This window comes from Saccopteryx bilineata, chromosome 3 (assembly GCF_036850765.1).
Source record: "Saccopteryx bilineata isolate mSacBil1 chromosome 3, mSacBil1_pri_phased_curated, whole genome shotgun sequence".
Taxonomy (NCBI): Eukaryota; Metazoa; Chordata; class Mammalia; order Chiroptera; family Emballonuridae; genus Saccopteryx; species Saccopteryx bilineata.
Window position 1 is genome coordinate 27540086 of NC_089492.1, and position 23327 is coordinate 27563412.

General features: G+C 36.4%; 1 protein-coding gene across 1 annotated transcript in view; it reads left to right on the forward strand.

Moving 5' to 3' along the window:
• The window catches only part of RSPO2 (R-spondin 2), a 179601-nt gene that overhangs the window by 67479 nt on the left and 88795 nt on the right, over positions 1-23327 (forward strand). Inside the window, exon 3 of the mRNA XM_066264630.1 lies at positions 18752-18940. Within this exon, the coding sequence (XP_066120727.1) occupies positions 18752-18940 (189 nt within the window). The remainder of the gene's footprint in view (positions 1-18751; positions 18941-23327) is intronic.

Genomic DNA, 23327 nt, shown 5'->3' on the forward strand with positions numbered 1-23327 from the left:
ACGGAGACCCGGTTCAGTGATGCAGATCCACTTTATTCAGGAAGTAAGCTAGTTTATATACACAGGTTCAGCCTATAGGGTGTTAAAGCGTGTTCTTCAAAGCCAATGTCTGAAAAAGTCAGGGAGTTGACTGGTTGGCGGTTAGTCACTTCCTTATAGTGGGCGAGCTCCCTCCTGGGTGTGCCTAGGAGGGTTTCAGGTGCTGGAGTGTTCTCACAGCATTGCATCAGCCACAGCTGCTAGGAATGAGCTCTGCGCTCTACCTACACCTTGTGATAGATTGATAATTCTCCTGGAAGATGTACAGTAAAATTGGAGAGGATACAAGAATCATACTAAAATGGTCAAGATAGGAGGTTCATGTCCATGAGAAATAAAGAAAACCAGTAAGTACCTATAGACACAAATGTGAGGAGATATGGGCATTTTTTTATGGTCATGGATGATATAAATGGTATTGCCGTAACAACTGCCTTATTCCAAGATTTGGTGATCATTGGGATTAAAAAATATCACCTTGCCCAATTATTTATAAACTTATGGAATTGATTACTCTAAGAGGAAGTAGGGGTGGAAAGTATAAATAACCTCAGAAATGATTTATGTAAGTTGTAGATGACAGATTCATAATAAGTTATTACAGTGAACTAGGATGTTTTGGGTACACTCCTAACCTTTGAGGTTGACATCAAAGTACAGTCATTCTTCCCACAGCATGACCATTGGTGCCATCATTAGAATCCTGGACTAGAAGAGTCATGAGTCTGACCCAAAATGGCAAGACCCATTAGACTTTGATCTGTGCCAGATTTATGTGGGTTGCCGATTTGGGTAAATTTTAGTATGAGAGTTGTTGTAAATCTCATGAATGAAAACCTTAACTTTTATACTTCCTAATCTTTGTTAATTCTTCTTTATATAGTGTACTCATTTTCAACTTTTGGGATGATCTTGTTATCATATAGCCTGCACTTGACTATAATGGTGCTTTATGACCCTTACTGTATATTGAATAGAGTCAAACCATAACTCTGGGAAATTAATCTTCTAACCTTGGCATTTCTTTTGCATATCAACCCATTTCAATTTACAGTTTAAAAGATAGAGAATAAAATAGAAAGAATCTAGTTAAATTAGGTCTTTTTTAAAATAGAAAAATGTATAAATTTCCCCTTTGAATTGATCTTAGGCTATGTATAGGAAGGCATAAAAGGCATTTTAGTCTTTTTAAATACAGAGATTTATTTTCCAATTTTTTGAGGGGTGGATGGCACTAGATTTAAAACTTTGATCTACATGTCCTTAACCGATATGTAGGAATTGGCTGCAGATTATATTATACTACGGATTCGGATTCAGTAGGTGTAGGGTGAGGCCGCAGATCGCACCAGGGAGGCTGCTGCTGTGGGCTGCGGGCTGCGGGCTGTGTTTTCCGTATTGCCCATGTGTGCTCTTTGTTAATGCAGCGCTTCAGTTTGAAAAACTCATCTTGGTTTCAGCTTTCCGACTAATACGTTTTTGGAAAGTTTAAGAAACAGTTAAAACAAATAATGTATATAAACAGGATCCAAATGCTATATTAATTTAGATGTTGAGCTAATCTAGAAATTTCATCTTTCTATCTATTCTAAATTCTTCTATCTCTTTCCCTTTTCTTTCTTAAATATTCCGATTCCATAATGCCATGGAAGGAGTGACACAAATATTTCCTGATTTATATTAACGTGAAACACACACATACACATGCACACACCCTCTTTCAGTTCTGTGTACTTTGTCTAATAACTGGCAATAAAACTCAGTAAAGGGATTTAAGGCTTATGAATCTTCTACTTGGAGGAAATTGTAATTAAGGTTATTAAGGCCTTTGGGTTCCTGTGTGTATTTTAAGCAAATTAGGATTTTATGTGTTTTTTAAAGAGACAGTAACTCTTCCCTGCCCAGTGATTTCCTCTGCGTGGAGAAACACATGCATTAGTGCATATGGTTTAAGCTGCACATGTCCTACCTTGTTCTTACAGGTGAATCATTGATGTAACTTAAGGACCCTACCACCCCCCAATTTTATATGTTAAACTCTGGATAACCTAAAGTAAAAAGTGAGAAATGGTCCACTGTATAATGGTACCAAAATTATTTTTAAAATAAAATTATTTTTTAGTTTCTTTAAAACATTTTAAGGCATTGCCTGACCTGTTTGTGGATATAGTGGATATAGTGTTGACCTGGAACGTTGAGGTCGCTGGTTGGAAACCCTGGGCTTGCCTGGTCAGGGCACACATGGGAGTTGATACTTCCTGCTCCTCCCTACCCTCTCTTTCTAAAATGAATAAATAGAAAAAAAAATCTTTAAAAATATTAAAAAAAAAACATTTTAAGGCAGAATAATTGTCATTTACCTTTTATATCCAAAACAGCCTTGTTTTCTATATAAAAGAAGAAGTAGTATGGGCTCATTGCAAGACATTGATGAAGTGCTGAACTGTATAAAGAAAAAGATCAACTCACTTTACATTCTTACATTAACCACTGTTAACATTTCTTTGTTTCTTTTTCTAAGGTACTTTTCTGTTAATATGTAGGAGGTGGAAATTTTCTAAAACACATATCCAGGGGTGCAACAAAGCCATTTTATTTTCTAAACTTGAATTTAGTGTCTATCTTGAGGCCTTGTTCCTCTGAGTAGTGGAAAATTAATCCTGGTAAATTCATGTACTCCGCAAATTGTTTTTCCATTTTCATCCCAGATGAGCTCTGCCCGCCTTTTCTCCTCCCACTCCCTTCTCAGTGAGGTTTGCCTCAGGTTTGTCCGGGGAGGGAAGGGGGGAGGCCCTCTGTCCCACCAATGCCCCTTGTCACTGCTGCACTCTGTTGCTGACCTTGACTCTTCCACATCTAGCCCTGCACACCCCCTGCCATGGCGGGAATTCACGGAGGCTCTGTTTGTCCATGTGCTCTGTGTCTTCCGTCCTGAGTTGGAGGCCATCCCTGCTCTGTGATCGCTCTCAGCCTCTTCTGAGCCCTTTGGAACGTGGGGTTCTTCTGGCAGGTCTGCTCTGGCCCTGTGGGGACTGGTCAGGCCCTCTCGGGCCCCATGTCTCCCCTCCTGCTGTGGGTGTCCTGGTCAGAGGAGCTCACCTGGATGCTCCTACTTCCTTAGGTTTTGCAGAGATCTTCTGGTCTGAACCTGAACTTTCTGAGGACAGGATATGAATATCTTTTGTCCTACATTCCCCTAAGCTTAGGGCACAGGTCCTTTTTTAGAGACCCACTCAACATAATTGAGGTCTCGGCTCCCTCCCTCCCAAATCATGGGGTCTTTATCTTGTCTAACCAGATAACTGTCTTGGATAGATTGCACAGTCCTTTATGATTATTTAGGACAAATGTTTTTTGTTCTGTGTCTTTGTGTCACTGGTTTTTGATACTTAAAAGGAAAAACACAACTCAGTGTCTTCTAAAGCAGTAAACTTAAGGATAGGGAAGGTTTTTTGTCTCTTTCAAAAGTTATAAAATATTATTTGGAAACTCAAAATTTGAGCATTAGTACTTCTTTGAGAACCCTTTCCTCAGTATATTTGAATGAAGAAAAAGCTAAGGGCTAAAAATGCATATAAAAGAAAAAATTAGTTATTACTTCAGAATATCATATCATTCCCCATAATCTGTATGTGTTTTTTAAAAAAATAGAAATAGAGTACTACATTGATTTTTATAATCTGCCTTCCTTCCTATACATTGTTCTATAAGAGCCTTATTTACATGTTAACTAACATTGCTATGTATAATTAATGACCTATAAAGTCAATATTTTAGTTCTAACATAAATTATTCAGTATTCTACAGATGGACATTGGCTTTTTAGTATCTTTTTACTATTAAAACTAATTCTTTGATGTAAGTTATATATCTTCATGTATTTGTCCAGTTCTTTCTTCAGGACTACTGAGAGTGACATTACTGGGTCAAAGGAGGTGGTTCTACTACTTTACATTAGCATCAGCAGTCTATGAGATGACCATTTCCTAAATGCTTACCAGTAGTTTTTAATTGTCAATGTCTTAAACTTTAATATATAATAATGTTGATTATATATTTTAATTTATTGAGTTTATTGGGGTGGCATTTGTTAATAAAAGTATACAGGTTTCAGGTGCACAGTTCTATAATACAACCTCTGTATATTGAATTGTGTGTTCAACACCCCAAGTTGAGTGTCCTCCCTCAGCATCTAACCCCTCTCTATCCTCCTCATTGCTCTCCACCCCCTTTTTTTCCTACAATCCCCACAGTTGTCTGTGTCTATACCTTTTCTTTCTTTGCTTAATCCCTTCACCTGTTTCATCCAGTCCCCCAACCCTTATCATTTTTACTTTAATTTGCATTTTTTGTCACTAGTGAGGTTGAACATTTTTGTGTATATCTTTTCATTTATTTGTTGGTCATTTCTATTTTTAATAGTTTATTTATATTCCCTATTTTCTTTTCTAGAAGGACTTTTCTCTATGTTGATTTTTCAAGTATTCATTATATTAAAGCATCTACTCTTTCTTTTATGTTGCTATAAATTTTTTCCAGTTTGTTTTTTTGTTTAATAAAATTTTTTAGGGGGTGGAGGGACGGGTGTAAAGAGGGACAACTATAACGTGATGGAAAATGATTTGACTTTGGATGATGGGTACACAACATAATCAATAGTTCAAATGCTATAGAAATGTTTACTTGAAACTTATGTACTCTTATGGATCAATGTTGCTCTGTTAAATGTAATTTTCTAAGTAAAATTAAAAAAAAAATAAAGTTTGTTTTTTGGAGCTTCCCACTGTCACACAGCCTTTCAGAAGGTTCTTTTTAATTGTTCCATAAACATAGACTTTAAAATGGGCAAACCATTTTACAAAGTGATTTTTGTATTATATATGCATGAAATTGGAGTACATTTAAATATGTTTATAATCATTGAACACTTGAATCTAATTTTGTTTTTTATTGATATTACTTATATGATAACATCTGATTCTCTTTATGCCAATTGGTCTCTACTAGGCTATAGTGCAAAAGAGATTGTCCCGTAATTATTCATAGGGAGAAAGATTGCATTGGTTTGTAGGATGATGTAAACCTCTCAGTTAATAAGTGACCTGGATGTTCAGAAAATGTCCATGACAGCATGGACTCTAGTGTCTTGTCTCCTTTGTAGAAGGTGATCCTCAAAGGTCGGGTGGCTGCTTCTGTGAGTGACGTAGTTCATGGCTTGAGCATGGAGAGTGATAAGCTGAAATAGAAACAGTATTCCTGCTTACTGGGGGCAGCTGCTGTACAGCTCAGGTCAGTGGTTGTCACACAGAAATGTGGTCATACCATATGACTGTTCAAGAAAAAGTGAGAAGTCTGATTTCTATTAAAATTTAGAGGAAAAATATGGTGTGGAGAAAACAAAATGCTCCTACAGACTGCATTAGGGTTCATGATCATTGATTGGAAACCTTTGGCCTATATTCTTTCTAGGCAGAGGTACTCTACCTAAGAGAACAATGCCCCTTCGGGCTGTATACTGCATAACCATATGTTGTGGCCCTAGAAATGCTTATATAGCACAATGATGAACTTCGTTGCAGAATATATCTAATTTCTCCTTCACTCTCTTGGGGAATATGTGTGTACACACATGAAAGTCTGAGCCTAGTGATTGGCTCTTATATTGAGCAAATACAAAACACCTTGCAATCTCTGTCTACTAGCTCTATCTATTGACAAGAATTATATACAGGTATGTGCTCCCTGTTTCATCACATTAGGAGGCTCCTGATTCAGTTGGACCCATTCTCGGTGATGTTCAGTTTGATCACTCAGTTAATGTAAATTTGGCCCACACTCCTAATCATATAAAGGCAACTGCCCCTTTTGGAATTAATAGGTAATATTTTGGGTGATATTTTTGCCCAATACACTTTCACGTAATGGTATTAGGATAATGATAATATTTATACTTGCCTGAATTAAAAAAAAATATATATATATATATTAATTTAGTGAGAGGAAGGGAGGCAGAGACAGACTCTCGCATGCACCCCAACCAAGATCCACCTGGCAAACCCACCAGGGGGCAACACTCTGCCCATCTGAGGTGTTGCTCCAATTGCTCAGCAACTGAGCTCTTCTTAGCATCTGAGACAGAGGCCATGGAGCCATCCTCAGTGTCCGGGACAAACTCACTCAAACCAATCAAGCAATGGCTGCAGGAGGAGAAAAGAAAGAGAGAGAGAGAGAGGTGAGAGGGAGAAAGAAGAGAAGCAGATGGGTGCCTCTCCTGTGTGCCCTGACTAGTAATGAAATCCAGAACATTAATATGCTGGGCTGATACTCTACAACTGAGCAAACCAGCAATGCTCTACAACTGAGCAAACCAGCAATGCTCTACAACTGAGCAAACCAGCGAGGGCCTAAATTATCATATTAATGATGGCAAAATGTGGCTAAAGTCACTTAAGTGCACATTGTATGATATTCTATAAGACAACTGGCTGGACTCTAAAGGTCTCCATGCATAGACCAAAAAAAGTGGGCGAGGTATTCCAAATTAAAAGGACTGAAGAAACAAACCAATTACAATGCACAATTCTTGGTTGGTTTCTGGATAGATGAAAAATAGAACATTTTTAGGATAGCTGAGCAAGTAAGAATATGGACATAATATTAGTAATATTATCTTATGTCAATTTTTGAGGTCTGGCAGTGGCATTGTAATTATGTAGGAAAATGTCCTTATTCTCAGAAGGTGTATGATGAAGCATAGAGTGTGAAGTATTGTGATGTCTATGATTTACTTTCAAATAATGTACCCAAAATGTATGCATGTATATTTCCATATCTTTTTATCTATAGATCTAAGTGTATATAGATAGAGACAATGATATAGAAATTGATATATACAGAGAAAAAACAGGGGAAATTATCCTTTTAACAATAATGAGATTTTTATATGACTTATTCTTGTATTTTAATTTAGAAACATTAGCGATGAACCCAAACCTGTTTTCTTTCAAACTTTTGAAAATACACAGTTTTAAAGTTTTCAATTGTATTTCTAGGGTCACAGTCTCTGTAGTCCACTGTTAAAAACCCCATGGTTAACAGCATATTGTCATATTTTCAACAAATTCTTTCTGTATTCAACTTAAGTCTTGAGTGGCTCCTTCTGTCATTTCTGCAGTTGTCTGGAAGATACATTGTTGATAAGCTTGGCCAAGCTTTATCAGCATACTGAACTTTTTGTCTGTATATTCCCTGATACTATGCATACATCAATGCACATACTGTACTAGTTTTTCTCCTTGTGATATTCTTCTCCAACTGGCAAACTGCTGCTTTCTCTTTAAGATCCAACTCATATTACCACCTATTCTCTGCTCTCCCAGGATAAATTAAATCTCTAGCCTCCCTACTCCAAGCTCTTGGTGCCATGTACATAAAATACAATTTCAAAACCACAGCCCCTTGAAGGATTCTCACTAGACAAATATAGCAGAAGTTGAGTGTTAATACAGTAACAGATTATAGTCCACTGAATAAAATCCATGATTCCCTACAGATATAAACAGTTAAGTAAACAAGTAATTGAGGGTAAAGGGGAGCTCTAAAGCTAGAATCCCCCCTAATGAATGGAAAAGAAATGATGGTGTTAGAGAACCACCTTTGATAATCATCGGAATAATGGTTGATTTAGGCAAGAATCATCAGTGGATGCCAAAACAAGTGTGGAAATTTGATGAAGAACAGGATACGTATACAGTCTTCCTGTATGTCCTCAAAAATTACTGATTATAGAGAGAAATAGTGCCTTTAAAATGTAGAAACCTGACAGACACTATCTTAACCAAGAGATCAAAAGTTAACATCACAAGTAATGTAACCAAATTCATCTTGTGCCACCTGACATGCACAAGGAAAGGATTTAACATCATTTTATACACTTTACCCAAAGTGCATGACTAATCATGAGGGAACATTAGACAAACTCAAATGGACATTCTCCAAATCACTGACCTGTTCTCTTCCAAAATGTCAAGCTCACGAAAGAGGAATTGTCCCAGGCTAAAAGGACAGGACAACCTAATGCAATATGTAATCTTGGATGCGATTCTAGTCTTGGAGAAAAAGAGATGTAAAGAATGTTATTGTAAGAATTGAACATGGACCATGGATTAGAAAATAGTGTTATGTCAATATGCTTGATATAAGACAAACGTCTTTGTTTTTCAGAGATACAGAGTGAACACGAATGAATTTAAAGGCAACAGGGCATAGTCTCTGTGACTTAACATTCAAACGATTCAGAAAAATAGTGTATGCCTATATTTGTATCCACACATAATGTCTATACACAGATCTATGTATACACACATAATTATGTTTATATACACATCTATGTTTTTTTGAAAGTGACCAAATACTATTTAGTGTTTCATTAACATTTATGTAGTTTGCCTGTGTCTTCCAAGGCTCGGAGGGAGTTGGGGAGAACCAGTACAGAGGTATCTCTTCTTTGTGTCAGTCTGTCCTCCCTCCCTCCCTCCCTCCCTCTCTCCCTCCCTCCCTCCCTCTTTTTTGCGCATCTTTAAAGTCTAGTTCTGATCATTTGTAGGACTTGCCCAGCCTTTCTAATTATATAGGTATGCTTGCTGTGCTACTTCAAAGGCCCCTTGGCCAGGACAGGATCTGTCTTCAAAGACAGTGAGGAGAGTGGCCCATTTGCAGGAAATTGCATGGTTTGGGGGTGATTTTTTTTTTCTACTTTGAACTTGTCAAGTGGAGATCCTTATTTAATAAGTGCTGACTTTTTGCTGTATGCTCCAATAGTTAGACTTTTCATGTTTAATTCTGAAGCCTTTTTTTTTTAACTCCTAGCAGAAGAAACCTGTAACTCAGTTTCCCCTGTTACCTTTTTTTTTTTTTAATTACATAACAGTTTTTATTTTGAAGTTTGCTTTTGTGGACGACATCTTAATTTTGTTGGTTTATGAGACCTAATGTAGTCCTAGCTATGTTAGGAGAGAGTCAGTCTAGTGCTCTTAGTGAGTTATAGGATCACAAAAGTAACTGATTATTTTGCTGTAGCTCAACACAGAACAAAGGGGCAGTGAGTAAATTATGAGGGTACAGCCTAATGAAAAAAAGTTCTCACAGTTTTACTCACGTTATAGGGCCTCCCCCTCTCCCCCCGCCAGTGCTTCTAATGGAGAAATAGCATGGCTTTTGAAATCGGGTTGGAGCTAGGTTCAACTTGGTCACTAACAATTAACTGTAGGACTTTGGGAGGTTTTCTTAAACTCTCTGATCTGTTTATTTATTTTGATAAACAGAAATTGTGATAATAAGCATTACTTTAAGAAAGTATGAGAGCATGTAGCCTGCAATTTGTCATGTAATCTGTTCCTCAAGTGTGTTTTCATTTCTTTTCCTCCTCCTGTTTACCCTCCTCTTCTTCTTTTCTGCTTCTGAATGGGCGGAATTTTCTTAGAATAAGAATGATTAAGAAGCGAGATGTCAAACTGGGTCTTAGGTAGGGAGGATATGAAGTTAGCAAATCAACAAAAACATGTTAAAACAAACTGTTTATTAATGTTAGATGCAAACAATTAATTAAAAAAATTATTGAGAACTAAATCCTGTGTTGGTCTCAAGATTTAGGAGTGAATCATTCTGATTTTGTTAACGTATGTGATATTTTTTACCAACAGTGACTTATATAAATATAATAAAGCTTTCACTTTTTTATTTTTTTGCACTAGAGTCTATTCCTGAATAATTCTTGCATAATAATGTTTGTCAACCCTAAGGGTTTGTTAATTGTGTTTTTCATTAAGGCAACTTAAAAAAATTTATTATCTTTGTTTGAAGAACCATTTCTCTAGAAAGTAGTGAACAGAGTGCTGATTCTCAATTTTAAAACACAGTGGTCTAACCCATGGAAGTTTCCACATCTAAAACACATGGAGTCTTTCATCTGGTTAGTTATGACACTGATTCTTCTCCAGGGCTGTGTTTATGACACCAAATAAGCCATCCAGTTTCCTTTCCATTTATTGTTTTAAATGAAAATGGAGTAATAAGCAGGGGTTGGCAAACTAATTTCTACTCTAGGAAGCAGGTGGTACATGAGGAGCAGTCGAACAACGTGCACATGAGGGGAATACATGTTAGATAGACTCCATCCTGTCCCTCTTTCATTAAACAAATTAATCTTTGGGTAGGCAAGAGGGAGAGATTTTTTCCTGCAGGCAGTTGGATAGGTCAGATACTATGGCACTTACGGTACAGTATTTAGGAAGTATGCAAAACTATTTTGAAACAGTGTTAGTATAGGAAGTATTTAAGTACTTTATGGGATAAAAATCTAGCTCTGAGAATAGTTGGTTCTTTATATTAAAATAATTGGATTATCTCCTTATGTAAACATGGAGCCTTTTGAATGTGGTAGTTTCACAGTCTTCATGAATATAGATATTTCGGTAGGCCCATGTTGGAGTTACCATTAGCACCAACAGTCTGTCAGCATTTCCACAAGGTCCTTTAAGTATGTTAGGAAAGCCCAAGCCAACCCTTGGCATGAGCGGTCTATGCGACACAGCAATTTTCAGCTATGGCTTATAGGATGAGACATGTGCTAACTGTAAAGTTTACTTTTCTTTTGGCATTAGAATAGTTTTATGGAGTAAATTTTTTTTTCTCTTTCACCGATGTAAACAGGTGGCTTATTTCATACAAAATAAGATATAATTTTCCCCTTGTTTCAAAGCATCATATGTATATCTTTGGGAAAATGAGCAGTCTTCAATCATCTTATATTTTTTTCTCACTTTGTCAACTAATCGACGTTATTTGTGGTAGAGTTGTAGAAGCTGAAGAGCTCATGATTCAGGTGGCATATTTTGTCTGCTTTAATAGCTTAGTTTTGTGAGGAGAGTGTTCTGATCCTTCATTATACCCCCCTCAACCCCCCCTCTTATTATTTGTGAGAATTAACATCTAGTGTAGAGAAATGCACTAAGAATTATTTTTGTGTTAAAGAGTTTGTAGGAGGTGGGGAAGGGAATAATTCTTACAGCGCTTGGCTTCCAAAGTGAGTGCTAATTAGGAAAAATTCATCATTTAGGAAATTGTATATGCTAAACTGAGAGCTCATGATTTTAATTTTTTAAATCAAGATCTAGACAGCTACTTTTTTTTTTTTTTTTTTTTTGTATATGTGTCTTTCTACTTGAATTTGGGTATTAGTGGCTGTTTTGGAAACATGTTTCTGAAATCTCATTTAATTCATTTAAATTCTGTTGTCTGTGGCCCAGGCTGGGATGTGACTGATTTGATCAGTGCGGAGAGGTGGCAGGCTGCAGTGCCAGTTCCAGCATTCCTGGAGCTTCTCTCTGGCCCTGAGCCCTGAGGATCAGGACCTGATGGATGCTGATACAAAGCTCTAAAGTACCTTGCATTGCAATTGATGTGTGTTCAGAAGCTCTTTTGGGAAATTGTGGCTTTCCCCACCAGATGTGCAGCCCACATCTGCTTTAGCTGCTTACGTTTTGGGAGAAATATGTTGAAGGAGTACTGCTTTGTCTCAAGGTAAAATGTGTTGAACCAAAGTTATTTTTCCTCTGATGACTGTAGCGATTGTTTGCTTTGGTATATGCTTTCAATCTCTTTCAACTTTTTGGGTTTTTTTTTAGGTTTTTACCTTGAATTTTTATTTTATCTTATTTTCCTATTGCAGTTTGCATTCAATATTATATTGTATTATATTCAGGTGTACACAACATAGTGGCTAGACAATCATGTACTTCACAAAGTATTCTCTTGATAGCTCCAGTGCCCACCTGGCAACATACACGCAATCTCCTACAGTTTTGCAGACTGTTTTTTTTAAAAAATTTTTTGATTGATTGATTTTAGAGGGAGAGGAAGGGTGGAGAAAGAGAGAGAGAGAGAGGAACATAGATCTGTTCCTGTATGTGCTTTGACCAGGGATCAAACTGGCAACCTCAGTGCTTCGGGATTATTCTCTAACCCAGTGGTTCCCAAACTTTTTTGGGCCACGGACCAGTTTAATGTCAGAAAATATTTTCATGGACCGGCCTTTAGGGTGGGACGGATAAATGTATCACGTGACCAAGATAAGCGTCAAGAGTGAGTCTTGGATGTAACAGAGGGAATCTGGTCATTTTTAAAAAATAAAACATCGTTCAGACTTAAATATAAATAAAACGGAAATAATGTAAGTTATTTACTTTTTCTCTGCGGACCGGTACCGGTCCGCGGCCTGGGGGTTGGGGACCACTGCTCTAACCAACTGAGCTATCAAGCCAAGGCTGTTTTGAATGTTCTTTTATTATTAAGTTTATTGGGGTGACACTGGTTAAAAAAATTATTCAAGTTTTAGGTGCAGAGTGCTCCAACACATCATCTGTACATTATATTGTGTTCACCACCACAAGTCGAGTCACTATCCATCACCATTTATCCCCCTTTACCCTCCTCTACCTTCCTCCACCTCTCAGACTGTCTTGAATTAATGATGTCTGTGACTTGTTAAATGAAAAGCAGAATGTGTCTATCATGTTCCGGATAGTTCTGTTGTGCTTTCAAACAGCCTCATGTAAAACATTTCTATTGCAACTATACCTGGGTTCATCCTTTTTTCTTGACCTATAGTTATTGAGCATTCTGGGCCTCCCTGTGACATTTTAATTAAAACAAACTTGAAGCTTTCTGCTCTCCAGTGCAGTGTAAAAAACATCCTGCCCAGTGAATCACACTGTGGCCATTGTTAATTGTAATTCTAAATGTACTTCGGAAGCGCCAGCCTATGAGGATTATGGCTCAAACGGTGCTGGTGCTGAAGGGTAAGTAGAAGCTTATAATTGTGAAAATTTTCTTTATGTTTTGTTTTTAAAAATAGCACTTCATGTGTTAAAAAAATAAACCTGTGGCTCTGTTAGCTCTTTTTCTTCATATTTTAAAATCTCCTCGTAGCTTTGAGTTTTGGTAGAAAAAGCAAAATCATCTGATAAAAGACCTTTAATCCTGTTGTCATTAAAAGTATTCATCACTAGAGATGATTTTCATATTTTTTTGGGGGGGGCTTATAAATTTTTAGAAATAGTATTTTCCCAAGAAATACATCTATAAATAAAGATATATCTGGTCTTTCATTTCTAATTAACATGTTTAGGTTGATAAAATGGTACTATTAACTATCAAATAACATTTTCATCTGGCTTGTGGTGGCGCAGGGGGTAAAGCGTCAACCTGGAATGCTGAGGTCGCCAGATGGAAGCTCTGGGCTTGCCTGGTCAAGCACATATGGGAGTTGATGCTTCTTGCTCCTCCCTGCCTCTCTCTCTTTCTCCTCTCTAAAATGAATAAATAAATAAGAAAAAAACACTAAAAATAAGAATAACATTTTCAAGCAGCCAATTAATATGGATTTCTCAAAGCTAATACTTTGAGAAGTTAATTTTGTAAGGCTTTTACCTCAAAATATTATCTATTGAAGAATTTATGACAAGATAAAAAGAGATTGAGAAAATAATGGTTTAATTATTAGAGGCTCTTATATTTTGGAATATATTGGCCCTTTTGCTCTTTATTATGATGCTTGAAATTTTCTCTAGATTAAATTCATGTTAATTTAGCCCTCTAATACTTTAATGGATGTGTGCAAATGTATCTCTAAGCTTTATTAACATTATTAATTTTAACAGTCTCTGTCTAGGGCACGATGATTATAATGGTGAACATCTAGAGTGTTAAAATTCTTTGTCTTTGTATCAAAGATCAGATTACATATTTTATGGTGATATTTTCTAAAAATACTTACAGTTTAATATGAAACTAAGCAAAGTGTCCCAAGATAGGCATTTCTCATTTCAGTCAAATCTTTTGTGGGTCAACTCATGACCTTGATTGCTTAGTTGAGTAGGAGCAAAGTAGTGCACATGATTACAGGATTTTTTTTTTTAACCTAGTGTTGCCAAGCTCTAGTGGGAGGATCTATGCCCAACATGATTTGTATAAGATCCAACATGGAAGTTCCTGTTTTTGGTGCCTGACATAGGGTTTTTGTTTTTAAATATATGTCTTGAATTTGGAGTTGGACAGAGATAAATTAGCAATTTTATGATAAGCTTGATCAGTTAAGTTTAGACTAATTATTCATTTCTTACAAATCTATTGAACTTGTAACATTATTTAATCAGAAAATATGGAGTGAGGCTAAGATGCCAACAGCCCATTGTTCAGTCCCATTATTTTCAAAATTAGAAATCTGTACCATTTGTCAGGAATGGATGCCTTCACTTAGAAGGAATTTAGATTTCCTCTTGCTTGGCAAGGACTAACTCCAGAAACAGGGGAGCACTTTAAAAAAGTGTTAGGAGTGTATTGGAAACAGATGGGCATTCAACACCTACACAAAATGCTCTATGGGATAAAATGTGAAGAACTAAATTTGATTTAACAAAGGATCAAATTTAAAATACCAAGATTCATTAAAAACAAAACTTAAGTTGCAAAAAAAATTGAAAAGGAACACAAATCAAATAATTAGAACCAAAAGTAAAGAGTTCTACTTATGCTGTTTTTCTCTCTTGATATATTGTGCTTGTTAGTGACATCGGTATTGTTGCCTGGTTTCTGCCTCATGGTTTGTCTTCTTGTTTTTTTGCTTTTTTTTTGTTTTTTAATATCCACATATTCTTTTTGAGATATGTGTGGATTTGTGTTAATACCATTAACACTTTGTTTTGAGGATTTTTCATGTTCTAAGTGATATATTTCATCTTTAGAGTTTGAGGTGGGTCTAGTTTTAGGAAAGTGTTTTAGTTGGAGTGATAAGGCTCTGGGTCTCAGCAGGCTTTAGGGTAGGAAAAGTTGGAGCTTACAGAGAGAGCAAATAAACATGGTCCTCAGCACTGGGAATTAAGATCTGTTTATTCACCTGCATACTTGAATTAAATCTCAAAGCAATAGGCAGAGCCATTTGACTTATTAAGATCCTGACAAAATAAATTACTTTAGTCATGTTTAAAAGTTTCTTTTTGCCTGATGTTAGATACAGAGATTGGTGAAATCATCATATAACAGATGGAGAAGCTTTGGTTAAATTGTTAAGCTATTGATTTACAAGGTAGAGGCTACTAGGCTAGTAGACACTGGAAACTGGCTAATTAAACTAAAAGTCTGTTTGAGGTTTGGGGCACGAAGCTTCAAATTGCAAACACTGTATGTGCCCTTGCCCTTCAGCATTAAGGAGTACTATTAATGACTAAAGAAGGTTGGAGGAAAGGAAGAACGAACACTTAGGTTAGGTGTGGCTCACATCACTTTTGTTTAAGAGAATTCCTCATGTGCAGGGTGATAAAGATATCTAAGATATAGACTCTGGTAAGCATTCCCTAATTTGTTTTCATTAAGCCAATCAAGATTCAAGTAAATAGAACAATGAGTTCAAGGGTTTTAATAATACCTTTAAAAATACATGGAGAATAATTTGTTGACTCTGAAATCTTTGTGGCCAAGATGAAAGTTGGCATCTGATACATAAAAACAGAACAAAAGCAAAAAGCCTTTAATTTATGTTGATTCTCTTAGTTCTGTAATTCTCTTTTTTCCCTACTTTTTACAACAGAGTGTGATTTAGGGTGATAAAGAACACTTGGTTTAACTTTTGAACTGAAAGTAAGTATAGCTTCAGCTTCAGTTTGTGATGACTGGTACAGAGAGCCTTCTCTTTAAACCATACTGCTCTGTATGTAAACCTTCCAGATTCTCTTTTTACTTAGGAACTAAGTTGGGGTATTACCTTTTCAAATCTTTAGTTAAATTGAAGATCAGAAGGCAGCCAGCAAATTCCCCTTAGACATGCTCCTATTTAAAGGCTTGTTCTTTCACAAGAGTCATAAATTGCTTCTCCAAATATCATGCCATGGGGTCCTCATGCTTAAGGTGGGATCTGTTCATAGACAACCTTAAAAATTAAAATGAGCTGGGTTCTTCCCAGGGACCACCTCTTCTGCCAAAGCCATTTCAACCAGCATACAGCCACTGCATAGCCCCAATTCTGTTCCTCCCACTCAGCTTTCTGTACCCTCCCCACCCCTTTCCCTAACGCCCCCCCACCCTTACACAGAGAAGTTAAACTGTATCCCAGTCTCTCAAACTTACATGCTCACTCCTTGCATCCTTCTCAAAACACCAATAGCAATATCAGAATAAAACCTCTTGAGGTGGCTGGGGAAATTGTAAATCGTATATATTACAGGCTTATTTGCAGTCATCTATGTGAAAATACTCTGTAAGTCATAATTATCAAAGTAAGGTATAACAGAATCCTACAATCAGTATAAAAGCAGGGAAATTGACTCAACAATAAGTGGTAGAATGAAGTAGAGAGATGTGGGTGAGAGCTGAGTTGCCATAAATAGGTCTGAGCGAGAAAAGCACTCATATTTTATACAGTTACTACAGTATATCTGTTTTAGCTGTCACTGGTTTAGAAGTTATGTATTACTCTTTTTGTAGTTGCTATCGAGAGTTTTAGCAGGTGCATTTAATCTTCCTCACTCATAATACAGGAACTTTAAATACTTTAACTTTGGCTTTCCTCAAGCCTCATGTTTTTGCTGTTGGATATAAAATATGAATTATTTTAAAATCCTGAGACTTACTCATTTTTAAATTACTATTTTTATATTTTCATAGGTATAACAACATATTTCTCAAGTGGTTTAATCACTATTCTTTATTGCATTCTGCTTCCTTCTGGGTTTCATTCTATTTTCCCCAATACACACATACACACATACATACATACACACACATACATACATACATACATACATACATACATAGTCTATTAGTTCTTTAAGTAAGTGTTTCTGATTAATAAGTTCTTTGCCTTTATTTTGTCTAAAAATATATTTTGTCTTCATTTTCCAACTATCATTTAATTGGTTATAGAACTACGGTTCGATAACTTTTCCCCAGCTACTTAACATGGTTTCTGAGAAGTCTGCTGAAAGTCAGATTTGTGTTCTTTTCTAGGTCATCTGCTGTGCCCCTCTAGTTTGACTTCCTTCTTTAGTTATAATTATGCTGTGTTCAGATGCTAACTTTTTACTGATCTATTCAGGTCTCTAAATTTTTCATTTAGGAGCTGATGTCTTTCTTTAATTCTGGAAATGAATTAACCATGTTCACTTCGAATATTATGTCTTACTCATTGTTTTTATTTGGTTCTGCAACACCTAATAATCATGTACTAGAACTTCTTCAATTTTTTATTTCATGCTTCTTACCCTTTTTACATTTTCATCTTTATATTGTTTTGTACTATAGTTCTGTAAACCTAGTTTCCAGTTAACTCCCTCTCTCCTAGTTTACCTTTTAACTTGTCAGGTTTAGAGTGTTCATTTCTTTTTCACTTTTTGCACATTATTTTTATAATATTGTTCTTATGTGATTTCTAGTCCTTATTTTATTTCTTCAGACATTCTAAAGATACTCATTTAAACCCACTTTTTTAGATTCCTCTGTTATTATTCTTTTTTAAAAAAGATTTTATTTATTGATTTCAGAGAGAGAGAGAGAGAGAGAGAGAGAGAGAGAGAGAGAAAGGCAAGGGGGAGGAGCGGGAAGCATTAACTTGTTGCTTTTTGCATGTCCCTTGACTGGGCAAGCCCAGGGATTTGAACTGGCAGCCTCAGCATTCCAACTTGTGGCTTTATCCATGGCACCACCACAGGTCAGGCCATTTCTGATTCTTTAGATGAGACTGATGACGACTCTTCCTCACAGTGGTTTGCCTGTACATGTGACTTGTTCATTTTGATGTTAAGGTAGTTTTCCATGAAAGTCTGAGCTCTCAGGATTACGAAAAATTTAGAGTAGTTTCAGATTTTTTTTCCTTGTTAGATTTTCCTGGATTTGGACAAGCTTTTATGCTAATCTTTTGACCTAAGGACTCCATATTACATTGATAATTTAGGCTTGGATCCCACTCTTGGATGTCTGGCAGATGTGGCATTCTTATTTCTCATGGGTTATATTTTGTCTCTCCTCCACTCACCTCCTTCATACCCCTAATCCAGGGTTGGAATCATCTTCTCTGGCCAGTTGGAGTGGGTTTCTAACGCTTATTTCATGGACAGACAGCCCTCACAACTCCAGTGAATGTAAAGAGAGCCAAGTGTCAGCTCTTTATGTAACTATTTCTTTACTTTTTTTTAAAAAAAATATTTATTCATTTTTTTAGAGAGGGGGGAGAGAGAGAGACAGAAAGAAGGGGGGGGGGAGGTGCAGGAAGCATCAACTCCCATATGTGCCTTGACCAGGCTTTCGAACCGGCAACCTCAGCATTCCAGCACGCTGCTTAATCTACTGCGCCACTGCAAGTCAGGCTACACAGCTATTTCTAGATTCAGGACCCTGCCATGAGGTCTACCTGTGTCTGATATACCATCTTCACGAGCCCTTCAGTTTGATATTCTGGCCTCAACTCTGACTCTAAATTTCCTCTTTGTTTCTAAATTTGGCTGTATAGTGATCATTTTTCTCAAGGGTTGCAGAGGATATTTTGTTTAGATTTTCTATGTGATTAAAATAAAAGAACAAGAGATAGTTGTATTCACAGCATGTCATATTGACCAGAAGTCTAATCACATTCATATTTAAACATACTTTTTTTTTTCTTTTACAGCTAGTTATGTATCAAATCCCATTTGCAAGGGTTGCTTGTCTTGTTCAAAGGACAATGGGTGCAGCCGATGTCAACAGAAGTTGTTCTTCTTTCTTCGAAGAGAAGGCATGCGCCAGTACGGAGAGTGTCTGCACTCCTGCCCATCAGGCTACTACGGACACCGGGCCCCAGACATGAACAGATGTGCACGTGAGCAGTTCACTTTTGTCTCTCCTTTTACTGTTCATGCAACTTAGGAGGAGCTAAGTTGAAATTTTTGACTAAATAAATAAATAGATAGATCAAAGGAACATCGTTAATATACTACAGAAATAGTCAAAGCTGAAACTTAAAAAAATTGAGTGGGGTGGGATAAGAACACTAATCTTTTGTGTAGAAATATATTGCACACACATGCTCTTTTTTTGGTTAGTGTTTTTTAGATCAAAATATTTTATTCTTAACAAGTTCTTTTATTTATTTTTTATTTTTATTTATGATTTTAATTTGTGTTTACATCGATTCAAGTGTCTCACCAAATATATCTCCCCCACCCCCTTATTCCCCTTGACCCCCCATGCCCCTCCCCCCCAGTTCTTTCCTCCCTCCCCTCCAGGACTTGCTGTCCTGTTCTCTGTAATGCTGTGTTATGTATATATATTTTCATTAATCTATTTCCTTTCTCTGATCCCATTTTCTCTTCTACTTTTCCTCTGACTGCTTTCCCTCTGGTTTCTTTGATCCTGCCTCTGCCTCTGTTCCATTGCTCAGTTCACATTGTTCATTGGATTCCTCAAATGATGAGGTCATATGATATTTTTCTTTCTCTGCCTGGCTTATTTCACTTAGCATGATAAGTTTCCAGGTCCATCCATGTTGTCTCGAAAGGTAAGATTTCCTTCTTCCTCATGGCCTCATAGTATTCCATTGTGTATATGTACCACAGTTTTTAATACACTCGTCCACTGACGGACACTTGGGTGGTTTCCAGATCTTGGCTGTTGTAAACAATGCTGCAATAAATATGGGGGTGCATATCTTTTTTTGAATCAGTGATTTGCTATTCATAGGATATATTCCTCAAAGTGGGATGGCTGGGTCAAAGAGCAGTTCCATTTTTAGTTCTTTGAGGAATCTTCATACTGTTTTCTACAGTGGCTGCACCAGTCTGCATTCCCACCAGCAGTGCAGGAGAGTTCCCTTTTCTCCACATCCTCTCCAGCACTTATTATGTGTTGTTTTGTTAATAAACACCATTCTGACAGGTGTGAGGTGGTATCTCATTGTGGTTTTAATTTGCATTTCTCTAATGATTAATGATGTTGAACATTTCTCATCTGCCTATTGGCCATCTGTATGTCCTCTTTGGAGAAGTGTCTATTCATTTCTTTACCCATTTTTTGATTGGATTGTTTACCTTCCTGATGTTGAGTTTTACAGGTTCTTTATAAATTTTGCTTATTAACCATTATCAGACGTATTGGAAATATGTTCTCCCATTGTGTGGTTTGTCTTTTTATATTGTTAATGGTGTCTTTTGCTGTGCAAAACCTTTTTAGTTTCATCTAGTCCAATTTGTTTATCCTGTCCTTTATTTCACTTGCCCATGGAGATAAATCAGAAAAAATATTATTATGAGAGATATTAGAGAGTTTACTGCCTATGTTTTCTTCCAACATGTTTATAGTTTCATGACTTATATTTAAGTCTTTCATCCGTTTTGAGTTTATTTTTGTGAATTTTATAAGTTGGTGATCCAGTTTCATTTTTTGCAAGTACCTGTGCAATTTTCCCAACATCATTTGTTAAAGAGATTGTCTTTACTCCATTGTATGCTCTTACCTCCTTTGTCAAATATCAATTGTCCATATAGGTGTGGGTTTATTTCTGGGTTCTCTCTTCTGTTCCATTGATCTGTATGCCTGTTCTTATGCCAGTACCAAGCTGTTTTGAGTACGATGGCCTTGTAGTATAACTTGATATCAGGAAGTGTGATACCTCCCACTTTATTCTTTTTCAGGATTGTTGAGGCTATTTGTGTTCTTTTTGGTTCCATTTAGATTTTTGGAATATTTGTTCTATATCTTTGAAGTATGCCATTGGTATTTTAATAAGAACTGCATTGAATTTATAGATTGCTTTGGGTAGTATAGACATTTTAATGATGTTTATTCTTTCTATCCATGAACACGGTATATACTTCCGCTTCTTTGTATCTTCCTTGATTTCCTTTATCAATGTTTTATAATTTTCTGAGTACAAGTCTTTAACCTCTTTGTTTAAATATACTCCTAGGTACTTTATTTTTTTGTTGTTGCAATAGTGAAGGGGATTGTTTTCTTTTTTTTTTTTTTATTAAATAATTTTATTTTTTTAATGGGGTGACATCAATAAATCAGGATACATATATTTAAAGATAACAAGACCAGGGTATCTTGTCGTTCAATTATGATGCATACCCGTCACCCAAAGTCAGATTGTCCTCTGTCACCTTCTATCTTGTTTTCTTTGTGCCCCTCCCCCTCCCCCTTTCCCTCTCCCATTCCCCCCTCCCCCCCGTAACCACCACACTCTTATCAATGTCTCTTAGTTTCACTTTTATGTCCCACCTACGTATGGAATAATGCAGTTCCTGGTTTTTTCTGATTTACTTATTTCGCTTCGTATCATGTTATCTAGATCCCACCATTTTGCTGTAAATGTTCCGATGTCATCATTTCTTATGGCTGAGTAGTATTCCATAGTGTATATGTGCCACATCTTCTTTATCCAGTCATCTATTGACGGGCTTTTTGGTTGTTTCCATGTCCTGGCCACTGTGAACAATGCTGCAATAAACATGGGGCTGCATGTGTCTTTACGTATCAATGTTTCTGAGTTTTTGGGGTATATACCCAGTAGAGGGATTGCTGGGTCATAAGGTAGTTCTATTTTCAGTTTTTTGAGGAACCACCATACTTTCTTCCATAATGGTTGTACTACTTTACATTCCCACCAACAGTGTATGAGGGTTCCTTTTTCTCCACAGCCTCTCCAACATTTGCTATTACCTGTCTTGCTAATAATAGCTAATCGAACAGGTGTGAGGTGGTATCTCATTGCTGTTTTGATTTGCATTTCTCTAATAGCTAAAGAAGATGAGCATCTTTTCATATATCTGTTGGCCATTTGTATTTCTTCCTGGGAGAAGTGTCTGTTCATATCCTCTTCCCATTTTTTTATGGGATTGTTTGTTTGTTTGTTGTTGAGTTTTATGAGTTCTTTGTATATTTTGGATATTAGGCCCTTATCTGAGCTGTTGTTTGAAAATATCATTTCCCATTTAGTTGGCTTTCTGTTTATTTTGTTATCAGTTTCTCTTGCTGAGCAAAAACTTCTTAGTCTGATGTAGTCCTATTCATTAATTTTTGCCTTCACTTCTCTTGCCATTGGAGTCAAATTCATAAAATGCTCTTTAAAACCCAGGTCCATGAGTTGAGTACCTATGTCTTCTTCTATGTACTTAATTGTTTCAGGTCTTATGTTTAGATCTTTGATCCATTTTGAGTTAATTTTTGTACAGGGGGACAAACTGTAGTCCAGTTTCATTCTTTTGCATGTGGCTTTCCAGTTTTCCCAGCACCATTTATTGAAGAGGCTTTCTTTTCTCCATTGTGTGTTGTTGGCCCCTTTATCAAAAATTATTTGACTATATATATGTGGTTTTATTTCTGGACTTTCTATTCTGTTCCATTGGTCTGAGTGTCTATTTTTCTGCCAATACCATGCTGTTTTGATTGCCGTGGCCCTATAATAGAGTTTGAAGTCAGGTATTGTAATGCCCCCAGCTTCATTCTTTTTCTTTAGGATTGCTTTGGCTATTCGGGGTTTTTTATAGTTCCATATAAATCTGATGATTTTTTGCTCTATTTCTTTAAAAAACGTCATTGGAAGTTTGATGGGAATTGCATTGAATTTGTATATTGCTTTGGGTAATATAGCCATCTTGGTTATATTTATTCTTCCTAGCCAAGAACAAGGTATATTCTTCCATCTCATTATATCTTTTTCAATTTCCCTTAACAATGGTTTATAGTTTTCATTATATAAGTCCTTTACATTCTTTGTTATGTTTATTCCTAAGTATTTTATTTTTTTTGTGGCAATCGTGAAGGGGATTATTCTTTTGAGTTCCTTCTCAGTTGTTTCATTGTTGGCATATAGAAAGGCTATTGACTTCTGTATGTTAATTTTGTATCCTGCGACCTTACTGTATTGGCTTATTGTTTCTAGTAGTCTTTTTGTGGATTCTTTGGGGTTTTCGATGTATAGGATCATATCATCTGCAAAAAGTGATACCTTTACTTCTTCTTTTCCGATATGGATGCCTTTTATTTCTTTGTCTTGTCTGATTGCTGTGGCGAGAACCTCTAGTACCACATTAAATAAGAGTGGAGAGAGTGGACAACCCTGTCTTGTTCCTGATTTAAGGGGGAAAGCCTTCAGTTTAGTGCCATTTAATATGATGTTAGCTGATGGTTTATCATATATGGCCTTTATCATGTTGAGATATTTTCCTTCTATACCCATTTTGTTGAGAGTCTTAAACATAAAATTG